The 25531-nt window shown below is 35.0% G+C and overlaps 2 protein-coding genes across 3 annotated transcripts; one reads left to right on the forward strand and one right to left on the reverse strand.

Moving 5' to 3' along the window:
- Window positions 1–8568: 8568 nt before the first annotated feature.
- On the forward strand, window positions 8569–10681 carry LOC121240561 (proliferating cell nuclear antigen). The gene is made up of 4 exons (XM_041138027.1): window positions 8569–9126; window positions 9644–9796; window positions 9894–9991; window positions 10217–10681. Exons 1-4 carry the CDS (start codon window positions 8808–8810, stop codon window positions 10445–10447), a joined length of 801 nt encoding a protein of 266 aa, XP_040993961.1. The 5' UTR covers window positions 8569–8807; the 3' UTR covers window positions 10448–10681.
- A 1744-nt stretch (window positions 10682–12425) lies between these two features.
- Window positions 12426–24754, reverse strand: LOC121240562 (neutral ceramidase 1-like). 2 transcript variants are annotated; one of them, XM_041138029.1, is made up of 11 exons: window positions 24375–24754; window positions 23487–23896; window positions 22838–23046; window positions 21266–21610; window positions 19621–19885; window positions 19223–19499; window positions 18967–19092; window positions 17811–17874; window positions 17367–17524; window positions 16196–16763; window positions 12426–12627 (listed from the first exon to the last, which is right to left on the reverse strand). In XM_041138029.1, exons 2-10 carry the CDS (start codon window positions 23891–23893, stop codon window positions 16215–16217), a joined length of 2400 nt encoding a protein of 799 aa, XP_040993963.1. In that variant the 5' UTR covers window positions 23894–23896; window positions 24375–24754; the 3' UTR covers window positions 12426–12627; window positions 16196–16214. The 2 variants fall into 2 exon arrangements, with proteins under 2 accessions (XP_040993963.1, XP_040993962.1); XM_041138028.1 differs by lacking the exon at window positions 12426–12627 and having other exon boundaries at window positions 16001–16763.
- Window positions 24755–25531: the final 777 nt, after the last annotated feature.

Here is a 25531-nt window from a genome sequence, read left to right on the forward strand (position 1 = left end):
CACATTTGATAAGAAAAAAAAAATATAAAAATGATGAATATAATTTTTCTTGTTTTATTATCTCTTTATCCTCGATCCCACTCACGAGGAAAATTGAGTTCAAGCAGATGGCCAATGACATTCGACATTACTAAAAATAGAGAACATTTAAGCCTGGGTTTCAAAAAATTCTAATTTCTAACCTTCCTATGATCGATCATTACGTTTGCTGGATGTGCTAAGCTACGTTGTCATATCAGCTCTCAATAATTATTTATATTAAAAAAAGTTTTGTCACGCAAAATTAAATTATTTCATCTCACCTCATCTTATATAATTATTATATTTTTTTAAATTCTCATATAAAATATAATAAATAATTCAAAATTTTCAATTTTTAATTTTAAAATAAAAATAAAAATAATAAAAAATTTTATTATAAAAATATTTTATTTAACTTTTAACAAAAGATCTTATTTTATCTCATCTCATTTAAATTACATAATCAAACGAGACCTAAATTATATTGTTGGCTAATCTAAAAATATTTTAATGTTTGATTTCTCTCTCCTCCTCTCATTTCATCTTCACTCTTCATTTATTTTCTTTTCAGCCCTCCATCCACATGTTTGAGAATATTCTTATAACATACTCCTATCTTTTAACTTCCTTTTTTTATTTTTATTTGGGTTAATTTTACTATATGTGTAAATAAATAAATTTAAATCGCATTGGTGTACAACAAATGTTGCAGATGTTGAAAGACATAAAGATATTGTAAATTTCTTCGTAGTTAAAAGTAGTATTTAAAATAATTAATTTTTCTAATGAATATTTAAGCTTGTATAGAAAGAATAAATAAACAAGTAGTGTTATATGTACTTATAATTTTACGTAAAATACTCATTTTGTCAGTTTAATTTTTAAAACCAAATTTAATATTTTCAACATATTAATAGTTGAGATGTAGAGAAGTAATTTTTTTTTTATAAATTTTTCATTTTGTTAACCCAAGACATTTTATTTTTTTAAGAAAATAGGATTAAATACATCATCATTGTGTTAACCCAAAGACAAAGACAATGAGTTAACTCAAGACAATGAGTTTATATTTAACCCAAGACATTTTATTTTTTTTAGGAAAATAGGATTAAATACATCATCAATCTTTGGGTTTTATGTAGTTATCTTTTAGCTAATTTTTTTTAATTTTATAATTTTAATAATCATATTTGTATTTTTTCAAAAAGAATATTTTATTAGATTTTAATAAAAATAGTTTTAAATTTAAATATTATTATAAAAGACATAAAGTCATTTTAAGATATAAAAATAAACAAAATAAATAAGAAAATAAGTGAAAACTTGAAAACTAAAATTTAAAAAACTGACAAATATTGAATGAAATAAGTCATAATACAAACTTGTGCACCGCCACTGTATATAGTCTATTTCACGCACAAATTTGTGCACCCCCGCTAACGTGGCGGAACTTTTTTTTTTAAAAAAAAATAAAAAATACGAATAAGAGAAGAAGAAAAAGAAGAAGACGACAGACGCAAAGCGACGTCGCAAACCCACAAACAGCAGACTCCATTTTACTCCCACATTTACGCACTATCCATTGTAGCCGCTTGTTGGTGTCTCTATCGTCTCCGCCACCATTTTTCTCCCATGTCTTTGCATTTACGCACTTGCCACCAGCACTAACGTCATATTTAGGTTTCTCTACTCTCATCTGCTGGCACTCATGTCTTTCTCTCAGATTGTAAGTATTCTTGGGTCGTCATATCCTGGGTTTCCCCCCTGCCACTCCTCGTCGTCGTCAGATCTGGTTGGTTGGACCTCCACTACTTTACTTTACAATTCCGTTATATACAGTCAAAGCATTGTACTTGTCAAATCTGGTTGGAACCCACTGCTTTACTTTACAATTCTGCTATTACATAGACAAGGCATTTCACTTTCGACTTGGGAAATGTGGTGTTGGAGTCCTTCGTGATTATTTTGCTCAGATGGAATACAAAATGATGGTTTTTTGCAATGATGGACTTGGATGATGACTGTAGGTTGTGGAATGTTTTCTGGATGGATGCATGAAGTAGGACGACTTACAAATATTTCTGTGGTGTCTTGACATTCGACACTACATATTTGACAAGCAGAAATGGGATACCATTTGCACCGTTTGTGAGTTGGGTGTAAACCATCATGGTTAGTCAATCCTGTTAAGAGCAAGGTTGATTTCTAACGAGGATACATAAACGTTTATATAGTTGTTTCAGATTTAGTTGAATTGTATGGATGGTAAAACTTTGAAGGCTATTATTACAAATCAAGATAAAACAATAAAAAATTGCATTAGGCTCGTCTTTCTAAATACCCGACATAGATTTTACCTTTGATACATATTGAAAAAAGTACTTGAGAAGTTCGATTCCCATGGTGCATACAAAATCGGGTTAAAAAATCAATTGCTAAAGTGTGTGTATGACTTAAACAATTGACAAGTTTGAGACATGTTGGGAAGAGTTAATTACGGCGTATAACTTGCAGGAGAATACTTGGTTGCAGAATTTATACATGAAGTATACGTATTGGGCACCGGTATTCCTAAAAGATTTCTTCTGGGCTGGAATGAGTATAATACAACGAAATGACAGCATGAATGCTTTCTTTGATAGGTATATTCATGCTAAAACAAACTTAAAAGAGTTTGTCGATCAATACAAACTCTAGATTTAGATAAGTTCAGCAAAAGATAATGGAGATGCTTGATTGTCTTCCAACTTTACACTAAAAAGATGGTGTAATTGTAACGTACTATGTAGAAGACAAAATTTGTGTTGATGATTTCATCAATGAGGTCACCCATCACGTGTACTTTAATAAGGCTGAGTGCGAAACCAAATGTTCCTACGGATTGTTAGAGATGAGAGGATACTGTGTAGACATGTATTAGTCATTTTTAAAACTAATCGTATCCATTCTATGCCAAAGAAGTACATATTGGATCGATGGAGGAATGACATAAAAGCGAGATACACTGTTATGAAAAGTAATTATAACATAGCTGATACGAGGCTATAAGTGAGTGAATATGCACTTATAATCAAGATGTATTACGACGTGGCAACAAATGTAGCATCATATGATGACCATGATGAGGATATGATTTCCAAGTTATCTGCAATGAACGAGGTTTACTTTACCAATAAGTTCCAACGTTTCAGTTACAACTATCGATACAAATACAATTGTGAGTTCGAAAAAGGTACTCATCCTCCATGTTGTAAAAGGCAAAGGTAGCCCACCATCTCTCAGGAAAAAAAAAATCAGTGATTGAAAGAGTATGCAAACCCACGAAGAAGAAGGTTGCTCAGAAAGGAAAACATAAACAGGTAAACTCAATGCAATGTTGCAATCACTTTTGAGTTTTATCTTGTGCAATTATTTGTTAGATGTAATATGATTTTATATTGATTCGTAGTCGCATGGAAGAGATAGAAAAGTTGTTAACATGGGCAGGAATTAATTTGGCCAAACAGTTGTTAGGACTCAAGAGAGTGTTCCCGTTTAGATTACATACTTCATAGTTCATACTGCCTTTAAATTATATTATGTTATTATATTTGGCTAAATTATATGATTATGACTTCTTGCTTTACAGGTGACTTTGGTCTAATCTTTTTTATCTATTGTTAGCCATTCCAAAACACTACCAAAGTGTTGGACTCTAGTGGAATCCAGTTTGGCGTTATAGTGATTGAGACTCAAGAAAGTGTAATTAATTTTGTTTAACTCCGCCACTCTTTCTAAAGTTATTGATTTTGTTATATTATGTTCACAAATGCAACTTGGGATAGATGAAACCTAGCCGGATAGTTTGCCTGGGACACAACCATGGTTATAAGTCAATGTAGTTGGGGAAAATCCGGTTCATGAGTAGAAGTAGAGAACCCCTTGTTTTATGCGGTAGATATTTCTGGAATTAGAGAACCTCTTGTTGTATAGCTTCAATATATATACTTCAGTGGTTGAGCCACTTTGAACAAGTTGATTAGTGGGAAAAAAGCCTCGAATCAACAACCTTTATTAGTGCACGAGATTTATGGGTGTGAAGTTTTTTTTTTAAATCCCTTTTGGGGGCAGTAAGCCACAAAAATCAAGTAAGGGGCGTCTTGTTCTTTCAAATAATCAAGAGTTTTTTTTTAATTGAATTGTGCATCATTCAACAAATACAGCTGTGTAGGGACAACTCTATGCTGATCTTGAGTCTCATGCTTGTCAAATATATGTCCCAACTCTCTAGTGAAGGGAAGGCTTCATATTTAGTATAACCAAATACTATTTGTAATTTCTATTGTTCCAATTATTTTTTTTTTCAAATAAAAATGAGTAAAAATAAGACCCCACAAAGTAAAATTAAAATTTTTAGTATATGTTCCCAACAACTTTCCTGCAAGTAAATGGATTTGTGGTATTTGCAACACTCAACAAACTTAAATTTTGGAAACAAAATGCTGCTTTATGGAGCACTAAAACAAACAGATTTCAACACAGAGACTACGTCCATTATATATTAATATGCTAAACATATTCTACATGTTAATATGCTAAACACAAAGACTATGCCCATTAGAACAAAGTGAGCGATATTTTGGTTGAGATTATATACAAGAAGGTTTAAAAAATACAATGTACAAATTTTCCGTTCAGTGGGGATTTACTATAATCATATTAAGTACAATGAAATTAATATAGAAACCACCCAAGATATGAAGAGTGTGCGTTCACGCCAGATGTCTGCTTGTTGCCTTTGAATATCTAGTCGGTCGTTGTAGACTCTCAACTCCCTCTTCACAATCTCTTCCTCATTTCTTAACAATTCAATTTCTATATTCACAAGTTCTTTTTCTCTTTCTTCATTGCTATTTACCCATTTGAAATAGTTACAGTGTAGTAACCCCTGATTATAAACAAACAAATGATAGGTATGTAAAATATCAAAATTTTGTACAAACCCAAATGCACGTCAAAGTAATGAAGATAGGATTAAATACATCATCATTGTGTATAAAAGGAATAAATAAATGAGTAGTACTATATATATTTACAATTTTACGTATAATACTCATTTTTTCAATTTAATTTTTAAAATCAAATTTTAAATTTCATAATTTTCAGCAAATCAATGGCTAAGACGTGGAGAAATAAGTTTTTGTTTGTAAGTTTTTCATTTTGTTAACCCAATAATGTTTTTTAGGAAAATGCAATCATTGTGTTAACCCAAGACATTTTATTTTTTTAGGAAAATAGGATTAAATACATCATCATTGTGTTAACCCAAAGACAAGGAGTTTAGTCATTGTGTTAACCCAAGACATTTTATGTTTTTAGGAAAATAATATTAAATACAATTAAACACATCATCAATCCTTGAGTTTTATTTTATGTAGTTATCTTTTAGCTAATCGGTTTTTTTTTTTTTAATTTTATCATTTTAATTCTCATATTTGTAATTTTTTCAATAAGAATCTTTTATTAGATTTTAACAAAAATAATTTTAAATTTAGATATTATTATAAAAAACATAAAATCATTTTAAAATATAAAAAGATACAAAATAAATAAGAAAATAAGCGAAAACTTGAAAACTAAAATTAAAAAAAGGAAAAATATTAAATGAAATAAGTCATAATACGATATTAAGAAAATTAGAATATTAAAAGAAAAAACTAAAATAAATTTTTTTAAAATAAAAAAAATACATAAAGTATAAAACTCAAATTAGAAAACACACACATAACTTTAAATATAAAATTAAAAAAAAATGAAAATATATTAAAATAAAACAAAAAGAATTTGAGGTGGTCACTGCCCAACCCAAGCTCATAGGTTGGTTAACCCAATTAATAGAGGTGCTACCCGCACCTCTTGGGCGGGCAGCCCCCTCATGAGCACGGGGAAAGTTTCACAAATGGAACTTAGCAAGTGCCTTGGTTTGGGTAACTCAGGCCGCACATGAGTTGGACAACTCAAATAGAGCTTGGGTTGTATAACCATAAGTGGTTTGAAACCCAAGCATGGTCGAGGTTTGCCTTAAGGGGCATGGGTTAGGGTTTGGACAATAATATATGAGGAAAATGCTAGTTTGTCCCAAGTTTTTATTCTTGGATTTGACCCTTTATGTATTTTAATTTTTTTCAATACTAGTATATTTGTGTAAGAATTCTAATTGTTTAAAGATAATTAAAAAATGTATGAAAAAAAAGATGCAAATACATTAGGGGGCATGCCCAACGGTGCATGTCCAGCGGTGAGTGGCAAGATCCAATATTTAATAATGGAAAGTGATATCATTTGTACCGACCATTTGTTTTAACATTTGTGTTTCTTTATTTTATAGTATTGTGTTTGTTTGTTTGTTTTTTTTGTATTTTTAAAAAAAGTATACAAAGAAATGCTTTAAAAAAAATGTACAAAGTCTCGATAGACTTTATAGGTGGCTGTAGCACCATCCTTTAATTACAATGAGATAAAAGTAAAATAATTGTTTGTTTTGTGAAAACTTTTCGAAGAAAATGCTACAACTACGATCACGTAAAAACAAAATCTAAGGTATAATATTAAATTATTTAGTTTTGTTAATTTACTTTTTGTAAGATGTTTTAAGACTATCATTTATTTTTTTAGTAAGTAATAAAACATAGACAACGAGAGATAACAATTAGGGCAGTAAGATTATCGGTCTAGATCATAAAAATCGATCAGACCGGAATGATAGTCTGCTGTGTTTGGATAACCACTACTTCTTAACACTTTCCAAATATTTTCGTACGGATGAAGAGACTTCACATGCCAAACACGTTTGAAGTAGTTTGAACAAAGTCGGAAACACAGCCGAAGTAGTTTGAACAAAGTTGCGTGCGAATGACAATGTGCGACAGAGAGGAAGAGGGAGAGAGAGGTTCGTGGTGGCTGGGTCTGCGAGAGGTGGTGGAGGTGCGGTGGCCTAGTGGCCACGTACGGCGGCGCAAGTGGACAGAAATGGGTGAAACCCATTTCGGTTGGGTTATCGCAAGGGAGAGAGAGCTGCGCATGGGGGAGATCGGTGGTGGTTGGCTTGGTCGCCGGCGTGAGGGAGAGTCGCCGATGGTGACGGTGAGGTTGGGTGGCAGCGTACAGCGGCACAAGTGGAGAGAAATGGGTTTCACCCATTTTGATTGGGTTACCGTAGGGGATGTAACGCTGCGCGTAGGGGAGATCGGTGGTGGCTGGGAGAGTCGCTGGCGTGAAGGGGAGTCGCCGATGGTGGCGGTGAGAAGGGGCGGTGCACGGCGGCGTTGGGCTAGGCTCAAAACCCATTTCGAGCGTGGGGTGAATCAGACCAGAGGAGAGAGAGAAAGTGAGGAAAGAAAAAAAAAATTCACTATAGTATTTATCACTATTATATATATAAAAATAAAATTACTATAATATTTATTACTATTATATATATAAAAATAAAATCATTATAATATTTATCACTATTATATATAAATTAAAAATAAAATCATTAAAATATTTATCACTATTATATATAAAAATAAGATAAAATCACTATAATATTTATCACTATTATAAAATCACTATAATAAAATCATTATAATATTTATTACTAAAAATAAAATCACTATAATATTTATGGGACCCACACATTTTTCAACTATATATCCAAAAGTTAACAACTCAACATACTTTATACATCCAAATAACTCAAAATACTCTCAATGGGACCCACAAACTCACTCCAATCTCTACTCATAACTATTTACAAACATTCTCAACACTTCTCAGGTATTTTCACTACCCAAACGTACCAGTCTCAAGTTTAGTTTTTTTAGATTGGATCAGACCGAGGCTGACCGAATGTGTGTATATATATATTTTAAATATTATATATATAGTAGTTGTATAAGTTAATTATGTAATTTTTATATAAAAGATCACCATTGACCATATATATAATAAAATTATTTAATATTTAGTAATTATATATAAAATATTAAAATGATCACTTAATTTTAATTATACTAATTTAATTAATCTTTTGTATTAATTTTTCTGTCAAATAAAAAAAAAATGTTCATAGACCGAATTTTACTAAATGGACTGACCGATCCAGCAAAAATGATGGATCCATTACCTCAGATGAATTGATTACATCCTTAAATTGACAACTGAACACTGTACATGCATACAAAGAAGAAAAATGACACTTGCAATCGTGACTCGTGAGTGCATAAGAGTACGTTTGGTTACTAAATAATTCTCAACTCATTTCAATTTATCATTATAATTTTTTTAAATTTTAACACAAAATATAATAAATAATTTTACTTTTTCAAATCATAAAATAATAATAATATTAAAAAATAATATTCTAATAATTTTATCATCTCAACTCAACTTATTTCAACATCCAAACGCAATCTAAATACTGTACAATTATTTTAAAAAGATGAATAAATATAAAATTTATATAAAAATTAATTAATTTTTTAATTATTATTATTACTATTTTTCAAGACGATAGCATGAGGCAGCATTACTCCGCAAAAAATCACATACTTTCCGAAATTTAGTCTGGCGGGAACGAAATGTCCACTCTCAACTGATACCCGCCAATTCAACCCTACAAATTCGAAAGCACTTTCCCACTAACCCCTCCGACGGCTATATAAACCGACCAGACCGACCGACCGAACCGATTTGCCCACCATTGCTGTCCTCCAAAAAAGACCAGGCCTTAACCCTAACCCTAGCTCTCGAAGAAGTCAAGAAAAATGCTCGAACTCCGGCTAGTCCAGGGTTCGCTCCTGAAGAAAGTTATGGAGGCCATCAAGGACCTGGTGAATGATGCCAACTTCGACTGCTCTGCTACCGGGTTCTCGCTCCAGGCCATGGACTCGAGCCACGTCGCGCTGGTGTCTCTTCTCCTTAGATCCGAGGGCTTCGAGCACTACCGCTGCGACCGCAACATCTCCATGGGCATGAACCTCAACAACATGTCCAAGATGCTCAAGTGCGCTGGCAACGATGACATCATCACCATCAAGGCCGACGATGGCAGCGACACCGTCACCTTCATGTTTGAGAGCCCTAGTAAGTGTTCTTTTGGTTCTTTAAATTACCCTAGTAAGTGTTCTTTTGGTTCTTTAAATTCTTAATCTGGTGATGTTCGAATTTGAAAATGTTAGGCTGGGGTTTTACTTCTAATTACGGTTTTCAAGTAGCTGGGTGGTTTATTTTTAGACGTTTAGACATATATTGCCATGTTTGGTTGCTGTAAAAATGTTGGGAAACGAAAGAGCTATAAAATTTAATTATATTTATGTTACAGTTATGCTGCGAGAAAAATTATGGCTATAGTCTTTCTGTTAGCTCAAGTTCTATTTTCTCTCCCCCTTTCTTAGCACTGAAAGGTTTTCTGAGAAAATTTAAGGATGGACATTTATTGCAATTGGAATGAGAAAAAAACATTGTTTTCTTTAAAAAAGTTTTAAATAACTTGAGACTGCCCTTTTTTTTTTTTTTTTTTTAACTTTGTCCTTTTTTTTTTTATCCGACATGTTCTTGTTTTGATGGACTGTTCTGCTTCCAATTGGGTAATGGATTAAAGCTCAAGACAAAATTTCTGATTTTGAAATGAAACTGATGGACATCGATAGTGAGCATCTTGGAATTCCAGAGGCAGAATACCATGCTATTGTTAGAATGCCTTCAGCCGAGTTTGCTAGGATTTGCAAAGATCTCAGCAGCATTGGTGATACTGGTACTGTGGCTTTGTTGTTGGATTAATTGGTTCATTGTTTTGTCAGTTCTTCCCATTAGTGAATCACTAAACATTTTGGGTCAATGTGTACTTGCAGTTGTCATCTCTGTGACTAAGGAAGGTGTGAAGTTCTCCACAAGAGGTGATATTGGAACTGCAAACATTGTTTGCAGGCAAAACACCACAGTAGACAAGGTATGCTCTTATAGTGTAATTAATAGGAAAGAGTTTTATTCTGAATTGGGTTGAGTAAACTTCTTCCAATCCATGGATTAAAAATGAAAATTGTCTATTGAACATGCGATTACTGCAATTATAGCACCTCTTGAACATGGCTATACTGCTTTTTTAGACTTTTGCACTGCAACGTGAAACTTGTATCTAATGGTGGGGTTGTTGATTTATTTGAAAAAAATGCAGCCAGAAGAAGCAACGATCATTGAGATGAATGAGCCAGTATCATTGACATTTGCGCTGAGATACATGAATTCCTTTACAAAGGGAACACCTTTATCGAACATGGTTACAATTAGCTTGTCGTCAGAGCTGCCTGTCGTGGTTGAATACAAGATTGCAGAGATGGGTTACATTAGGTTCTACTTGGCTCCTAAGATAGAAGAGGATGAAGACGAGACGAGGCCTCAAGCTTAGGTGCTACGCTTTTGCCCGCAACTCAATTGTTGTGTTTTAAAACCCATTTTGAGGATGTTTGTTTAGCATTCTCAGCTTGGCTAATTTTTAATCTTTGTGGGCAATCTATTTGTTCTTTAGAGGAATTCTAAATATGTTAAGTGATGGAGTCTGTTCTTGTTTTATGAACTTTTTTGTCAAATCGCGGGTGGGCTCTATAATCACAAGATTAATGTTATATACAGTTATGTAGTGTGCAAGTTTGTCCAATCCTTTTGAAAAAGAAAAGGGTTTATTATTAAAAAATTAGATTTTTTTTATGTGAGTTTTATATTTATTTATTAATTTTAAAGAAAAGAAATTGTGCTTGTACACTTTATAACTGTAAATATTATTTTTCTAATCACAAAAACGATTAGAACATAGTGCTAGCAGCTAGGCAGCCTACAGGTTAGATGACCTAAAATGGGCATCGATGGAGCGGTCTAGCCTCACGATTTTTTTAGCCAATGGATAGCCATATTGGTGAAGAAAAGGTCACCAAGAATGTGATTTTTTTGGCAGAGAAGAGAGTGATTACAAGTTACAACCACAAAGAATCTTGCAAGTTGTGAGAGGAAAGCAGGTACTACCGAAAAAATTGATTGGACTCAGGTTGTTGGTGAAGATGTTCACTCCCACCTACCTTGTTTGTTGGAGCATCTCTAGCTGAAAGCGAAAGCGTCTCACGGGTAATGGAAGTCAGAACAGATTTGTCACCGAGCAAATGGCACATGAGACAGATGCGTGGCTGCTAGAGGGCGGTAGATATGAACTTCAAATTTTCAAATTCCTCATTAATAAAAAAGAGGATAAGAAAAATGAAAACCAAATAACAAAAGAAAGTTGGACACTAATGACTCGTTTGTTTTGATAGTTCATCTCAATTTATTTTATTTAATCATTATAATTTTTTTAAATTTTCATATAAAATAAAATAAATAATTCAATTTTTTCAAATATTAAAACAAAAATAATGTTAAAAAAATATATTTTAACAATATTTTATTTAATTTTTAATTTTTATTTTAACTCATCTAAAAAATCTAACGAGGCCTAAGTCTATGTAGAAGAGACGAGAGAAAAAAGGAGTTACTCCAACTATGATACTGGTGATGATTGATGAGGTAACACTGAATTTGTGAGCTATTAAAATTATCCCCCTATTGATACACGGGGGTGTATGATCAATGTATGAAGCTTTCCTGACTCAAGTGGGAACATAAAAAGTTTAAACAGATCACCAAAGCTAAAAACAGAAGTGCATTGGAAAGATAAGAGACATGGATTTCAATTGGAGTTAGAGACCAGCTATACCACGAATTCTAGCTGTTCTTGATAAGCTCTAGCTTGATCTCTCCCAAGGAAATTAACTAGTTATTGAACTTATAAGTTGGTGCGTAAATACATTGTTTATTATGATTTATAACAATTATTAAAAAAATTAAAATGTGAAATTTATTTATCAGACGCACGAGTAAAGTTGAAGAAGAGGTTTGTAGGCTGGATAGTAGGGCTCGTAGACATTGAATCCTTCTACCACCGGGGCTGAGTCCACACCACTTCGTGGTTGGGGGGACTCTAGCCCATTAGTTACTTCTACTTTTGTATTAGCGCATTATAGGCCCAATTTGAATTCAAGTTAGATATTTTTTCCTTTTTTAACCTTTTTCTATTATGGCATGTGGAATCTTTAGTTGTTTGTTATTTGGTAGTGCTTGGTTGGTGTATTGGCAGATATAAGTGGGGACCAAAATTACAACATTTTATATTTAAGCAAAGTTTTATACAAATTCTGTTATCTTTTCTCTCACTCTTTCTTCTACAATTTTTTGGAGGAGCTCACCCTCGAAGTGAGGTTCAGTTCTTTATCCCTCCATTTTGGGGTGTGACAAATATGGTATTAGAGATTTTGACCCAAGAGGAAGCCCCATGACAAAAAGGACTCGCATGAACCAACTGTAGGAAGGACTTGCCTCTCTCAAGAAAACAACAGACTCCCAATTCAAAACTATAGAGACTAAAATGCTGGCTCTGAAACACATGCCTGAATCTATAATCCAGCAACTGACTATCTTAATCGTGGAGTTGCAAAAGAACCATAGCCCTTCACGGTGGTAAGTCTTCAAGTTTGCACTAGTGTCAAGAGGAAAAATCTGAACCTGGAGGAGAAAAATATTCAAGGTAAAAATTGACTTCCCTGGCTTTTAATGGTGAAGATCCTAATAGGTAGTTATAAAAGGCCAACCATTTCTTTACTTTCTATAACACATTACCATAATAGAAATTGAGGTTAGCCTCCTTCTATATGGAAGGATAGGATCTGATATGGTTCCAAGACTTAGAGGAATCAAGGAACTTGAGTAATTGGGAGGAATTTACTATGACATTGTTGACTAGGTTTGGACCTAGCTCATATGATAATCTCATGGAGTCCCTAACTCGTCTAAAACAAAATGGCACAATGGAGGAGTATAAGTCCAGGTTTGAGGCCTTGCCCAATCGACAAAGGGAATTATCTGATTCCTACAAGTTGAGTTGTTTCCTTAGTGGGTTAAGGGATGATATTCAATTGCTTGTGAGGATGTTTAATCTTGACAACTTACTCACTACTTATAGCCTAGCTAAAATTCAGGAGGAACATATTGGAGTTGCTAGGAGGAATTAGAAGGGGGTGCCACATTCCCCTGACCAGGGATTGCTTAAAAATTCACTTACAATTATTGTAATAACCCCTAAGGGAGCTTCCAAGGCCTTAATGCCCACTCAAAAGATTAACCAACATCAAATGAAGGAAATGAGGGATAAGGGGTTGGGTTACTACTGTGATTCCAAGTGGAATCCAAGTCACAAATGTTCAAATCCCAAATTATTCTTTAATTTATGATGTTAAGGAATAAGTTTTTGAGGAACTTGAGATGGAAGAGGGCCCAGTTGTGGAGGATAAAGTGGAATTGAGGCAGAAAACAATCAACTTGAGATCTACCTATATGCCTTAATTGGCTCTTAAGGTCTCAAAACAATAATAATACCCACGAGCTCTTAAGGAAAGAATTCTAACTTGGTTGACCTATGAGAAGGAGCTTTATGCTTTAGTGGCTACCATACAGAAATGGATGCCTTACCTGCTTGGACAGTCCTTTACAATTAGGACTGATCATCAAAGCCTCAAATACTTGTTGGAACAGAAGGTATGAGCCCCTATGCAGCAAATGTGGATCTCTAAGTTGCTAGGTTATGGTATGGTGGTGGAATTTAAAAGGGGGTAGGAAAATAAGGTTGTTGATGCTCTTTTTAGAATGAATGAGGGTGCTAGGCAGGAAGTGGAGGTCAGCATGACAACATTGTTTATTCCCACTACTAAATGGTGGGAGAAGGTTAAGGCAACCTACGTTAAGGATCCTTATACAGTGGGCTTGATCTCTCAGCATGAAACGACACTTTATCCCAAGATTTTTCAATTAAAGGTGGATTATTGTACTATAAACAGAGGGTAGTGATAGCTAACCATGGAAACTTGAGGCAACAACTACTATAGATCACTCACATCAACCTTTTAGGAGGACATTCAGGATATGACAAGACCCTACATCGAATCGAAAGGGAATTTTTCTGGTAAAGGCTAAAGACAGACACCAAAAAGTTTATTAGGGAATGTGAAATTTGTTAGGGTGTTAAGGCAGATCAATCCAAACAAATTGGCCTATTACAATCCATCCCCATTCATTCACTACCATGGACTCACATCACTATGGATTTTGTGGAAGGCTTCCCTTTTTCTCAGGGGTATAATAGCTTATGGGGTAGTAGTAGGCAAGCTCACCAAGTATGCTCTATTCATCCCCCTGACCCACCCTTTCTTAGTTAAGACAGTGACTCAGCTGTTTATGAAGCACATTCTGAAATTACATGGAATGCCAATTCCATCATCTTAGATCGAGGGAGCACTTTCACTAGCCTTTTTTGGTAGGACCTATTTAAGGCTCAGGACACACAACTGACCTTTAGTACCTCCTACCACCCCCAGATTAATGGTCAAATCGAGGCTGTCAACAAGTGTGTAGAGAATTATCTAAGGAGTTTTGTGGGAGACAAACCTAAAGAATGGGCTAATTGGGTATCCTGGGCTGAGTGGTGGCACAATATCCACAAGACATTTTGAAGCCCTTTATGGCTATGCACCCCCCACGACTAATTCCCTATGTGTCTGGAACTACCAAAGTAGAAGCAGTAGAGGAGAGTTCAATTAGGGATTTGATCATCCAGCTCTTGCGACATAATTTACAAAAGGCATAGGATCGCATGAAAGGGTACATGGATTTGAAACAAAATGAGCAAACTTTTGAGGTTGGAGAGTGGGTGTACCTCATATTGTAGCCATACCATCAGTTATTGGTGGCACACCGGCAGAATCTGAAGCTAGCACCTCGATTCTTTGGCCCCTTTGAGATCATTCAAAAAATACGTGTCGTGGCCTATAGGCTTCAACTCCCACCTTCCTTTTCCATCCATCTCGTCTTTCATGTATCGCAGTTGAAGAAGAAGCTCGGGCAACAAGTCACGATCATTCCAACTTTGCCTCCAATGGACTCTAAGGGCCTTCTCAATCTCGAACCAGAAGAAGTTTCGTTTTGTAGACTCAAGAAGTCGAAGAACCAACCCTTGGTTGAGCTCTTGGTCTGATGACAAGATCAACAAGCGAAAGATGCTACTTGAGAACCATATGTGTTGCTAAAGGAAGCTTGCCCCCACCTTGCGAGCAAGGTGTTCTAACCAGGGGGCTTTGTCACACGCACGAGTAAAGTTGAAGAATAGGTTCTTGGGTCGGATAGTTGGGCTTGAAGACATCGGCTTTCTACCAGAGGGCTGAATCCACACCCTTTCGTGATTAGGGGCCTCTGGCCCATTAGTTATTTCTAATTTTGTATTAGCCCAATATGAATCCAAGTTAGATATTTGTTCCTTTTCCTTTTTTTTTTTTTTACCCTTTTTTGTTATGGAATGTGGAATCTTTAGTTGTTAGTTATTTGGTAGTGCTCGGTGGATGTGTTGGCAGATATATAAGTGGGGACCAAAACATCTTTGAGCAAAAGTTCATACAAATTCTATTATCGTTCTCTCCATCTTTCTTCTACAATTTTCTAGAGGAGGTCACCTCAAAGTGAGGCCCAGATTTTTATTCCTCCATCTCGGGATGTGACATTATCCTACCAATTCATGTGATAGGTTTTCATATTTATGTTTAGTGTGCCAAATAAATAGATTTGTATCTATATATATATATATTTTTTATTACATTTAACCTATGAAGATACTCTAAACTAGGTAAAGAGACGACAACAAAGAAAACCTGTTCTTGAACAAAGATAGCAGCACTGTGCGCTCATATCCATGGTCAACAGAATGCAAGATAAATCCGTGGAAACATGGTTTTAATACATGATCAAACGATGGTCTGATCAAGCTGATTTACTCGAACATTCATTCTTCAGCTTGTGACATGATCGTGCTTCTTAACCAATTTGTCGGGAGTAATTACTTTAGATGTATGTTTTTTTGAGTGGGGCAAAAATATGCAATGAATTTAATGCTACAAAGACGGGAATATGATGCAGTAGTACCTAATGGCAAGCCGCTGCCTGACATAGAAACGCAAATAAAGAGACCTTCCCAAGCTAACCAGTCATGTATCATATAGCTCACATACATAGATTTAAAAGACTTACATACCTAAACAGTATGGAGATCCTCATGCTACCACAAAAGCACTTGATGAACCTGTGAAATGGCGTATTGATCCCATGATACTCTTTGAAGCACCAAAATGTCTGATCCTGTACACACCGGTTGGTGTGGATTCTGGTATTCTCCATTCTACTGTTGCGTGACTCCAAGTGCTGAGTTTCGAGGGTCTTGACCACTTAAAACGCAGGCAGAAATCATCATCATCATAAGCGGGAACCCATGTATCCTTTTCACGGAGGATCTCCACGAGGACAAACGTACCTTCAGTCATGAGGTCATTTCGGGGGCAAGCTGACCAGAAGGTAACATTCACCAAGTCGCCTTTTTCAAAGGTTGAATTTTTAGGAACGTCAAAGCTGACATCCCCGAAATTTACTCCACTACTTGTTTCATCAATCAGAACAGGGGTAAGTAAGCTTATTTGCTTATCCAAGAGATCTGGGGCTTGTGGCCCTTTTTCAACGGCTTCACCACTAATGATAGCACTTGCGAGCTTCTTGAACTCCTGCATGTAGGCACTGAGTGTATGTGGACCATATAGTGTGGAGGCTCCCTGAGAAGTAAAACATCAGTAAATGAAAAGGGAAAATAATTATAGGCAAAAAGTTGTCACATTATAAAAGTAGAAAATGTTGTAAGGATCACTATTTTTCCTGCAATTTAATTATTTATTTTAGTTTTGTGTGTGAGTAGCAGTGTTTTGATCCTAGCAGCTACGTAGAAAAAGTAAATAAGAATTCAGGGCCATCTTAAAGTCATCGCAGTATGGCATGCCTTTTATCTTTTGAAATCACACTATTTCAAGGTTCACTGCCTTTAAAAACTTCCTAACCAACTGTCCTTGGGCGTTGGCTATAATAGGGGATGGGTAGGGGTTAGGGAAAGCACTTAGGTTCAAACCTAACCAAACAGGAAAAATATCAATAATGGCAACATTGGCAAGCAATCTATTATGGTCGATGAACAACAGAAAAAAGTTCTCGAATAACGAAGTTGTGTCTCATGTAACATTTGTTGACTCTCCCTCTGTCTCTCCTGCTGGGTGTAATATCATCTACACTGCTGATATCAAAGAGTTTCAACTAAGTGTTCGCTGATTATAGCATTTGAATATAGAACTCCGCATGCATATCTGTTCCTTGATATTAAGACTGACCTCATATCTTTGCACATGGTACTCTTCAAAGGTAGTCACATACTGTGAATAGGTATTAGTTAACCCTGCTATAACAACATGGACATTGCCATGACCATTACTTGTGAGCACTGTCTTCACGGCATCACGGAGACGCCTCCCAGCCATTGTTGTAAATTCTATAAGAACCAAAACAATCAGAAAAGTCACGAGTGTAAAGGAACACATCCGCTAACATAAAGAAGCATAAATGTGTAGTTAGTTGCCAGAAGCAACAGTAAAAAGTGATTTCCAAGGAAAACATATACGTGCTCCTTAATTTCTCCATGAGAAATGAATGCAAAAGTTACAGTCTACCATAAAAATGGAGTTTAAGAATTGGTTGAGAAGACTAACGTGAATCTTCCTATATTATAATTAACATTACAATAGAAGAATGGAAGAATAAACAAGGCAACCCACTACCTCCAGGTACACTCAGAATGACTAGCTGTCCTATCCGTAGGATCTGGAGTGGAAGTATTGAAGGCTGCATAAGCATGGACAAACAAAATTTTTAGTAACTACTGCTATCAGTCTTTACGCAGCCTCTTTGGGGAGGGGGGGGGGGGGGGGGGAGTCAAAAGGACTGAATGGCGGTCTCTATAAATCAACGAGATATTATTTAAAAAAAACACTTTGACAGAGATGATAGTAAATTTCCCAAAACCACTTTATACTCAAATGATCAAAATCTTCCAATAATATCTTTTTACAAAACCCCAATGTGACGCCATTGCATTGTTTCTCAGGCAGGAATACCAGTTTATAAAAATGCATTTAATAGACCTTATGGCTACCCTCAGGGTATTTGGGAGATTTTTTTACGACTATGTGGATATCCCGAACCTCAACAATCTAGCATCCCTAAAAATTAAACCACAATTTCCAATCTATGAGCTCAAATGAATTATAGCAATCAGTCAATTCTGGGAAAATCATCTGTGAAGCATTTCTTTAGGCCCTGTTTGGATAGTGAAAGTGTTTAATCTCATCACATCATTACAACTTTCCCAAATTCTCACACAAAATATAATAAACAATTCAACTTTTTCAAATTGCAAAATAATAATAATATTAAAAAATAATATTCTAACAATATTTTATTCAACTTTCATCAAAACCATCTCATCTCATCTCACTATTTAAACTGCACCTAAAACTAAATAATTACATTCTAATGAAACTTTACACAGTTAGCCATACCATGTTCCTATAGTTTGATATCAGAAATACTATGTTTTTTTAGGCCAGAAAGACTAGTTTAATACTCAGGCTAGACCCTTCACCAGTAACTTTTTATATCTTAAACAGGGCATCTTCTGCACAGAAGGCAATATGTAATTAAAACTTACAGAAATAGACTAAGAAGCATAAAGGAATTCAGACCTAAATTATAAAAAGTACATCCAGGCACAGCTTACCAAGATGGCACTACAAGAACTAATGCTGTTATACACTGCCACCTGCTGCCTAAGATAATTTGATTTGGGAAATAAAAAATTCGACCAAGTTTAGGTATTAAAGTATTACAATCTACACAAAAACATGAATGCTCATATAAACCAAGTCTGCCACTTACAGCCCAGTCATACGGCTGCTTCATTTCCCCAGTATCAAGCAAAATGGGCTTTGGTTGTTGACAATCAATTTGTTCCTTGTCTGGCGTTTTGAGTATGTTGCGCACCAACTTCCAGAAAGGATTTTCCTGAAATAACATCAGAGTAAACGGTAGCCTTGCAATACATGTAAGACCTGAACAGTACAAGAACATTTCATAATGCCCAGCCCATAAAAAATTGCTATTACCAATTACCTTATCTGCTATTACCAATTACCTTATCATCTCCTTGCTTAAAGTCAAAAGCTCCTGGTCCATCTGTTGTTCCGGCAGCAAATGCAAATCCCATTGCAGCAGAGCATGTTTTTACCACCTCAGAACCCCCTCCTTCTGCCTCTCTTGGAAGTGTCACCTCAAGTTGTGAGAAATCTATGTTAGTGTGGCGATAGTCAACCTTCCCAATTAATTGTTCAGATGCTTTGTTGAAAAGCTCTACAGCTTTTCTGAATTGCTTCTCTCCTATTATACGCGTACTTTCAAATTCATCCGGGAAACTGCCATGTTATGTGTGGGCGCAACTTAATATCCACAGAAGCAGCAGATACATATGTTACAGTGCAAAAATAAAAATAAAATAAAAACATAAAGGATCTTAGCACGCAGAGGGATGAGTACCCCGGTCCTCGACCATAGCACAACTCATTCTTCCCACCACAAGTACTTTGATTGAAGTCACAAGGTAGCCCAGTGTCTATGCAAAATGCTCCAAGAACATTTGGGCTAACATCACCACAGTTTGATTGACAAAAGGCAGAAACAAATTCAGGCTTGTTAGCCTGCCTGAGAGCAGCCCTGACACGTCTTGCAACGCTCATATTGCTGTCTGCTGGTCTACCAGGAGGAGACTGGAAGGAAGCAGCAAGCTCCAGTAATTCATGGTCTGCAAAAGAAGAAAAAGTACAAAACATAAATAAATGGAAGTAAGTTCCATTTTTATTTTCTTATAAAAAAATTAAGTTCTGCAATCCTTCAAAATCCAAGCTATACATGTGCTGACCTGACGCAAGGTTTATCAGTAAACTATCCTATATCATATCCAAGTCCTTAAAACTCTATATATCACATTCAAATTTGCATACTTCACTACCGTTGTTATGAACTTAACTTATGTTGATATTATGGAAAGAAAAACCACCCTTTGCCTTTCATTTTGCAGTTCTTAGTATTATTCCTGTCATTAATATTTTCACTCGATGTAATTTCTTTTTCTTTTTTGACAAGTCACTCAATGTAATTTCTATATTTTAGTTGCACTGTTTTTCTATTAAAGGTAGTAGATGCCATATAGCAACCTTCCCTCAATTCTCTTCTCTTCTTTTAAACTGCCTATTAGTTGTACTTTTGCTAGCTTTCATATTAAGATATTCATTTTTGCTTGTTTTTCACATATATTAACACAGAAGCTGACATAGCTTGATTACTGGCATGAATCATATCCATTCAAGTACCAATACCTTTGTAGGCAGACATTCCTCACCAAACCCACGACACAAGAAGCAACAAGACCCAATGTAAATACACCAGATACTTTTTGAACCTATTAATTGCTGTACAGCACCTATTAGGCTATTACTCTCAATATAAAGCATGGTGGAGAGTTGGTAGAGAGAAATTTATGCGCAATTCTGCGAGAGACAAAAGGATAATTATAAAGAGAAATGATATTTGCAGTCATGGAGTGCGTAAGCGCCGCGCAATCCTTTTGCAAAAGTGAGTAAATACGGGACTCACATTAAAAAAAATAATTTTTTAATAGTGGACCCCACTCTTTTTCAAAAGAATTGCGCAGCGCTTGCACACTCCACGACTGTATGTAGAATTACTCAATTACAAATCATGCCCAAGAAATAGTTTTTTCCTTGTTATCTCTTTGAAGAGCCTTGATCTCTGAAAATGTTGACTTCATCTTAAAAGGGACAATCCAGAGAACCAAGGGGAGCGCCTGTCAAATTGTGTAACATCTCTTACAACCATGAGCAAGTGATATTAAGTACAGGCAAAAATGCCAATGCCTTTTGCGAAAGCATATGTTAAAGCCAGTAAAGTTTGACAACTTAAAATTGTTAAACAAAGCCAAAAATAAACCAAGTAACTGAACTGTAATATAAATTTGTTGCCTTGTTATTTCTATTCTATTACAGTAATCAAATTGGGTCCCAAAAGAAATTATACCACGAATATGTTACTTCTTTAAGGCTACAGTTTCCAGTCTGTTGTCAAATAAATTTACTGTAATTAAAAGCGAGAGCTAGCAACTTACAGTTACTATGAAGGTTAGGAATTATGTTTGAGACTCTTCGTGGGATTCCATCAGCTCCAAGTCTACCGGAATATGAGATTTCAGTACCATTCTGCTCAAACCAGTCTTCCATAAATCTTGCGGCAGCACCTTTATTATCCCCACTTATCAATGAATTTGTACGACTCATAGAAGTTCCATGAGTCGCAAACCAGTTAAAGCTACCAAGTGGACCCCACTTGTCATCTACAAACTTCAAAAGGGTCATTTCCTTATCAACATCATACTTGTATTTACCTCGCTCTGCTGCAGGATTATTTAAATAAGCACTAGGACTGCGGTTAACACCAGCATCTAAGAGCTCTCCTGTAAGTTGACAACCAAAATCTATTTCAGCATCTTGACGATGATTTACAAATAAAACATAGACCACCACTTTCTCAAAACACCATACAATAGTTCATGGCAGGATGAAAGCATTGCAATATAAGTTGTTATCTAACTATTGGATCCGAGTTCAGAACCCCTATTTGTCCTGTTTAGGTTCTTACTGATCCCGTTATTTATGTGACTCGTGCATCCATAAAAGTAGCAGATGGTTGAACTTATCTAGAAAGCAAGGACACAGCCCTTGATTTTAAAGAAACCAACTTTTAGCTATGCACGCTGAAGAGCTGGCATTAGCTATATATGTGCAAAACCAGATACAGAGATAAAAATCCGTAATTATGAAAAGCAAGTACATGGGAATAAAGATGAGCCACAGCGTCCCCCTAAAACTGCAGGTAACCCTGTCACGTCAATGGCATCAACCATATAAAAATCTAGAGTTATTTACAGTGAAAGCTGAAAGAGGCTTCAGAGTAGGGGTGAAGCTAGGTCTTTTATTTACCAGGATGGGAATATATAACTCTAAGAATAAAAGTGAGAAAATTAAAAATATAATATAAATATATATTAAAAAGCATGAAATTTAATGCTTTTCACTAAAAAAACTAGATTGAGATAGTAAATTTAATTTCAATATTGTGTTGAAGTAATATTGGGTCACTTGATTGGAGAAGGTGATGATTAACCTTGATTTTTCTTTTTTTATGACAAGGAACCCTAGAGATGTCAAATGCAACATGTTTTTTACTGGGTTAACCGTCAATTATATATGATCTTTAGCCACACCAGTAAAAACTTAATTTTTTGTTAAACACTAATGCTTTTAGATTTTTTTCCCCTAAGAAAAATATATACAGATTCGTTAAGGTTTATTGTTTTCAAATGATCATATTCTTTCTCCTGCTAATGAGATTTGATTGAAATTATTAATTAAAATTACATATATATATATATATATACACAATATCATAAAGTTGAAAATATTAATTTCTACATCTCTTTAATTTTATATGACATGAGATTTAGATCTAATAGCTAAGAGAAAAATGATAGCAATCAACATGCCACGATGTTCTTAAGAAATTAGAATACAGTGCAAAATGTTGAAAGAGAGAGGGAGAAACATGACACAGAAAAACAAGACCAACAGGAACATTTTAACATCCAAATGATGTGGTGAAGCATAAGAGCTCTTTACCTTACCATTACTTACAAAAACTGACCCGGGCCGGATATTTTCATGGGCTTCTATAATGCTTTTCTCAATCCCATCAACAATGACATCAAACGACTGTTGTACAAATCCAAGGGATGTTATAATATACACCACATGTTGGAGATAACCCCCAGGGCCAGCGTGCGTGTGAATTCCACTAATAGCTACATTATCTTCAGTATATAGGTCCCCATACCTGCCAAATAAAAAGATTGGATAGTTTCAGTTTGTTGGACAAAGATGTTGAAATGCCCAATAAACTCAAAATTTGGCATTTAGCAACAGAAATTGAAGTCCATCCATTTTAAAAACACCATGCACCAACCGGGGATGGAGCTAGGAATTGAAACTGAAGGGGCCGGTCTGCACTAGAATTTCTTTTTGGAGGAATAGAAAAAATTGCAGGTTTGGGGAGCGATCCCCCCTATCTTCGTCACCCGCCAATCATAATAGGTTTTAAACAACAAAGCAAATTTGTTCATACCCGCATGAATAGAAGAGTTTATGTATTACAATAAATGTCACTCTTACATTATAGGTGGACTTTATATGACAAATAAATTATTTTTGCTATCAAAATATACATATTGATAAGAAAATGTAGAGCCATAGCTTGAGACATATTATATTAAGTACCTTGCCTTCAACCTCTCAATCACCTTGATTGTTACAATTTGTGAAGCCATGCAAGCATCGAGATTTACAAATACTACCCTGTTCCCTTCTGGCTCTGCAACGATAAAAGTGCGAGCTCGGAGCCTGAAGTGAATCCCAGCTGTGATCTGTTCTGAGTTAGCATATCCCATCATATTAACATCAGCGGCAGGTCCTGTAATGTCATAGCTTCCAAGCCCAATCAAATAATTGGATGCTGAGACCAGTCCTCTACTATTCTGCAGTAGGAGTACCAAAGCAATCCATAACCAAATCATTGCACATGGCCTCTGGAATTTGAGATTAAAACGAGATGAAAACTCCATCGCACTCAAGCGAGATCTATCAGAAATCAACCAGTTCTTCTCATTTTCCTTCACAGACAACATATTTTGCGACAGCAGCCGTACTGCATAATAGTTCCAAACGTATGAAAAACGAGTCACAGAAGCTGCACTCTATTTTATCTAATATATGCTAAAATGTAATCTGTATAATTTATCTCTCTATCAAAGTTAGATAAGGCACGTGTCAATGCACAATCTATTTCTTGTTTAACTCGGTTCTCAGAAACCTCGAATCGTTTGATTATAACCGATTTCACAAAGAAGAAGAAGAAGAATAACATATGCTACCTCATATAATTCAAATATCTAGATCAATGCTGATAGCTAGACATACACTATCACAGTCGAAACTAAAACAGATTTTCTCGAATTTTCTTTTACGTATTACAATTTTAGGTTCTGATTTCTGACCAGACCGAGAGTACTGTAATGCATCATTCTACCTATGATTAGCTAGGAAAAGAGCCAAGTAAATGCGATTAACAAAGGTAAAACCCTTTCAGTTTCAGCGGAGATTCTGTACCTTAGCAGACGACGACTTGCGATTTCCACACAACGGTCATTATTTTAAAGCAGTTGCTGCAAATTTGATCGAGTTTTTTGAATTTCCAGAATGCGGAGTGTATCTCTGGCTCTTTGACAGTAAACACACCCTTAAGCTTTGCAGTAGAGTGAAAGTGAAGAAAACGTGTCGGAAGCGGAAAATGAAGACCGATAGCTTGGCGAGGCTTGCTCGGTTTCCCAGTTTTATCCACCAGGATTCCTATACTTACTGGCCGAAGTCTACTCCAGACCTAGATTGGGAAAGCCCGAATCTTAATCCACATTTTCTGTGCTGAAAATATTGAATTCAAACCTCCCTTCCAAGCTTTGTGGGGTTTATGCATTCAAAAAACAATTGATCTTCGGACTGAGGAAGCCTTATAGGCTGCGTTTGGATATTAAATTAAGTTGAGTTAAATTGAGTTAAGATGATAAAATATTGTTAGAATATTATTTTTTAATATTATTATTATTTTAAAATTTAAAAAAATTAAATTATTTATTATATTTTATATTAAAATTTAAAAAAATTATAATGATGAGTTGAGATTTTGAACATTCAAAAGAATCGTGCAATTGAATAAATATTTTATATTAAAAAATTTTAATTTTTTAATAATAAATTTTTTTTTTTTTTTTCACTATTGTATCTACCATTACCATTTCGTTTGTTTTGGGTCCTACCTCTATTCATCTGCAGAAAAATGGTGAAAAGTGCGAAAAAGTTCTCAATATCCTATCTGATTGCAAAACTTCGAAACTAAGCAACCATCAATTAGCAATGAAACCAACAAAAGTTCTCAAGTTTGACAAATTCACCATACACCTATCTATCATAAAAAAATCGTCGAGAATTCACCTTCTTCCTCTGTTTGGTATTTTTATTTTTATTTTTATTTCTTTATTTCTTTCAGCTATATTGTAATAGCTTGTAGAGATTGTGTTAAAAGCAATAGTAGTAATTGTTCTAGAAGATTCATTTTTCACACATGTAAATCTGTCATATACACGTCAATAGGTTTGTTAGTATTTGTCCTTTTTTTATTCTCTGCATCAGTGTCGAGTAGAGGACACAAAGTTGTATATAACAGCCATAGTGGTTGCTATGTAATCATCAATTTTCAGTAGAAAGAATAT

This window comes from Juglans microcarpa x Juglans regia, chromosome 7S (genome assembly GCF_004785595.1).
Source record: "Juglans microcarpa x Juglans regia isolate MS1-56 chromosome 7S, Jm3101_v1.0, whole genome shotgun sequence".
In the NCBI taxonomy this organism is placed as follows: Eukaryota; Viridiplantae; Streptophyta; class Magnoliopsida; order Fagales; family Juglandaceae; genus Juglans; species Juglans microcarpa x Juglans regia.